The sequence below is a fragment of the Triticum urartu genome, chromosome 3A, assembly GCF_056163025.1.
Source record: "Triticum urartu cultivar PI428250 chromosome 3A, HENAU_Tu73, whole genome shotgun sequence".
Taxonomy (NCBI): domain Eukaryota; kingdom Viridiplantae; phylum Streptophyta; class Magnoliopsida; order Poales; family Poaceae; genus Triticum; species Triticum urartu.
The window spans coordinates 606,489,786-606,492,162 of record NC_141875.1 but is presented as its reverse complement, the minus strand read 5'-3'; the positions used below and the strand labels follow the sequence as shown (position 1 = coordinate 606,492,162).

Here is a 2,377-nt window from a genome sequence, read left to right as displayed (position 1 = left end):
GTTGTTTAGGTCCTTGTTATCTTTAGGTCTTTGTTCCCTGGTGGCATCGACGATGATGACGGCGATCCGTTAGAGTAAGGTCGTTTCCTACCTTGACATCGGCGGCAGCGGGGATGGTGCTTTGGGATCAGGTCTCTCCCTACCTTAACGATCCGTCATCAACAAAGGGCCGCGAAGATAGGTGCAGAGTGGATGCCTAGTATATCATCAAGACCATAAAGACGTAGTGCACATTATTTTCAGCTGCCAAAGGGTGAAGGAAGTGTGGAGGGTCTTGGGCTAACCTCGATCATGGCTGAGGTAGCTCGAGCTGGGTACTCTCTTCGTCCGGAATTATTTGTCGGAAAAACGGACAGAGGGAGTACTTTGCATCCGTTCAAAAGGGGAATTATGGATCGGTTGCAACGAGCCGCCGCCTACACTTTTGAACGAACAATTCGGTCAACCTCGCACGGCTCGTGGAAATGTGCTAGCAGCTAGTGGGAGCGCATTGTGGCCTTAACTGAAGTGCACCCCTATCTCTCGCACTGAATCTTTCTGCAAATCAAAGCAAAGTTCAGAAGGTATTCGGGGAAGTGGGCGTCGAGCGAAGTGGAAGCTGCTCTCACACGATGATAAGCTCAGAATACTCGCCACTCACTCATGCCCGGCGGCGCGGCAGAACAGTCACAGACTCTGCAGACCTCCATGGATTCACCTACATATAGAGTTACAGAGACCATGAACCTTCGACCGCACAGCTCTCACGTTCGGCTATCATCGCTTCATCGGCACCGCCGAGAAATCATGATGGCGAGCGAGCTGTTGCCGGCGGTGCTGCTGATCTCCGTGGCGTCATTGGCCGGACTGGCCGCCGGAGCTGCGCGCGCAGGCGGCGTCGCGATCTACTGGGGCCAGAACGGCAACGAAGGCACGCTGGCGCAGACGTGCGCGAGCGGGAACTACAGGTTCGTCAACGTGGCCTTCCTGTACACCTTCGGCAAGGGCCAGACGCCGCTGCTGAACCTGGCGGGGCACTGCGACCCGGCGTCCAACGGCTGCACCGGCGTGGGCGCCGACGTCAGGTCCTGCCAGCGCCTCGGCGTCAAGGTCATGCTCTCCATCGGCGGCGGCGTCGGCAGCTACGGCCTCTCGTCCCGCGCGGACGCCAGGCTGGTCGCGAGGCACCTCTGGGAGAACTACCTCGGCGGCACGTCCGCGACGAGGCCCCTCGGCGACGCGGTGCTCGACGGCGTCGACTTCGACATCGAGAGCGGCGGGAGCGCGCACTGGGACGAGCTGGCGCGGGAGCTCAAGAAGTATTCGGGGAAGGGGCGCGAGCACAGGAAAGTGTACCTGGCGGCGGCGCCGCAGTGCCCGTTCCCGGACGCGTCGCTCGGCGGGCTCGGCGGCGCGCTCGGCACGGGCCTGTTCGACTACGTGTGGGTGCAGTTCTACAACAACCCGCCGTGCCAGTACACCACGGACGGCGGGGTGGGCAACCTGGCGCGCGCGTGGGAGCAGTGGACGGCCATACCGGCGAGGCAGGTGTTCCTGGGGCTCCCGGCGGCGCCCGAGGCCGCCGGCAGCGGGTTCGTGGAGGCGGCAGACCTGGTGTCCAAGGTGCTGCCGGTGGTGAAGAAGTCGAAGAAGTACGGTGGGATCATGCTGTGGTCGAGGTTCTACGACGGGAAGACCGGGTACAGCGACAAGGTCAAGCCCAGCCTGTGAGCTGGTATTAATTAACTGCTAAGCTCGGGTCAGGGATCAAGAGCACGTGCCATTAACATGTCCTCTATCACGTGTCAAGCCTGATACTGAGCAAAGACAAATAACCGGACAGAAATGTACTGTATGGTCGTCTTCACCACTAGGAACCACTTTCCTCTATCACAGTGCATGGTCGTTTTGTTCTAAGTGAAACTTTGTAAAATTTGATCAGGTTTATGAAAATCGACATAAAACACTATATATGTTATCAAGCTTGCGGAAGATGGGGCTCGTGGGCGGATAGATCCGGTCCGGCTACATTGTGGTGATGGGGGAGCAACGGCGAGTCGTGTCGTTGCCGGCGAGCTCGAGGCAACAAGATCACCCTTCAAATTTCTGGTTGTAGTTTTGTTTAGATATTTCGATGTTTTTGTTTCTTCTGAAACACTTCGATTTCTTTATGTTGCATAGGTTGTTTTCACAACCTTCATCCTCGTGTATGTTCCGCTACAATACACATGGGCGTCATGTTGCAATTATTCTGGTTCATTGCAATGTTGTGTCCACACAATATAGTTTTTAGTGTTGTCGACCTGTGATTGATGTGGGTCCTATGTTGCTTATAATGCAATGGCTTTTCTTATTGGTTTGCTGCGATCAACCAGGATTTATTGCATATAGAAAAATG

General features: G+C 56.0%; 1 protein-coding gene across 1 annotated transcript; it reads left to right on the top strand.

Moving 5' to 3' along the window:
• Positions 1–592: 592 nt before the first annotated feature.
• On the top strand, positions 593–1,948 carry LOC125545428 (acidic endochitinase-like). The gene has a single exon (XM_048709356.2). It carries the CDS (start codon positions 643–645, stop codon positions 1,708–1,710), a length of 1,068 nt encoding a protein of 355 aa, XP_048565313.1. The 5' UTR covers positions 593–642; the 3' UTR covers positions 1,711–1,948.
• Positions 1,949–2,377: the final 429 nt, after the last annotated feature.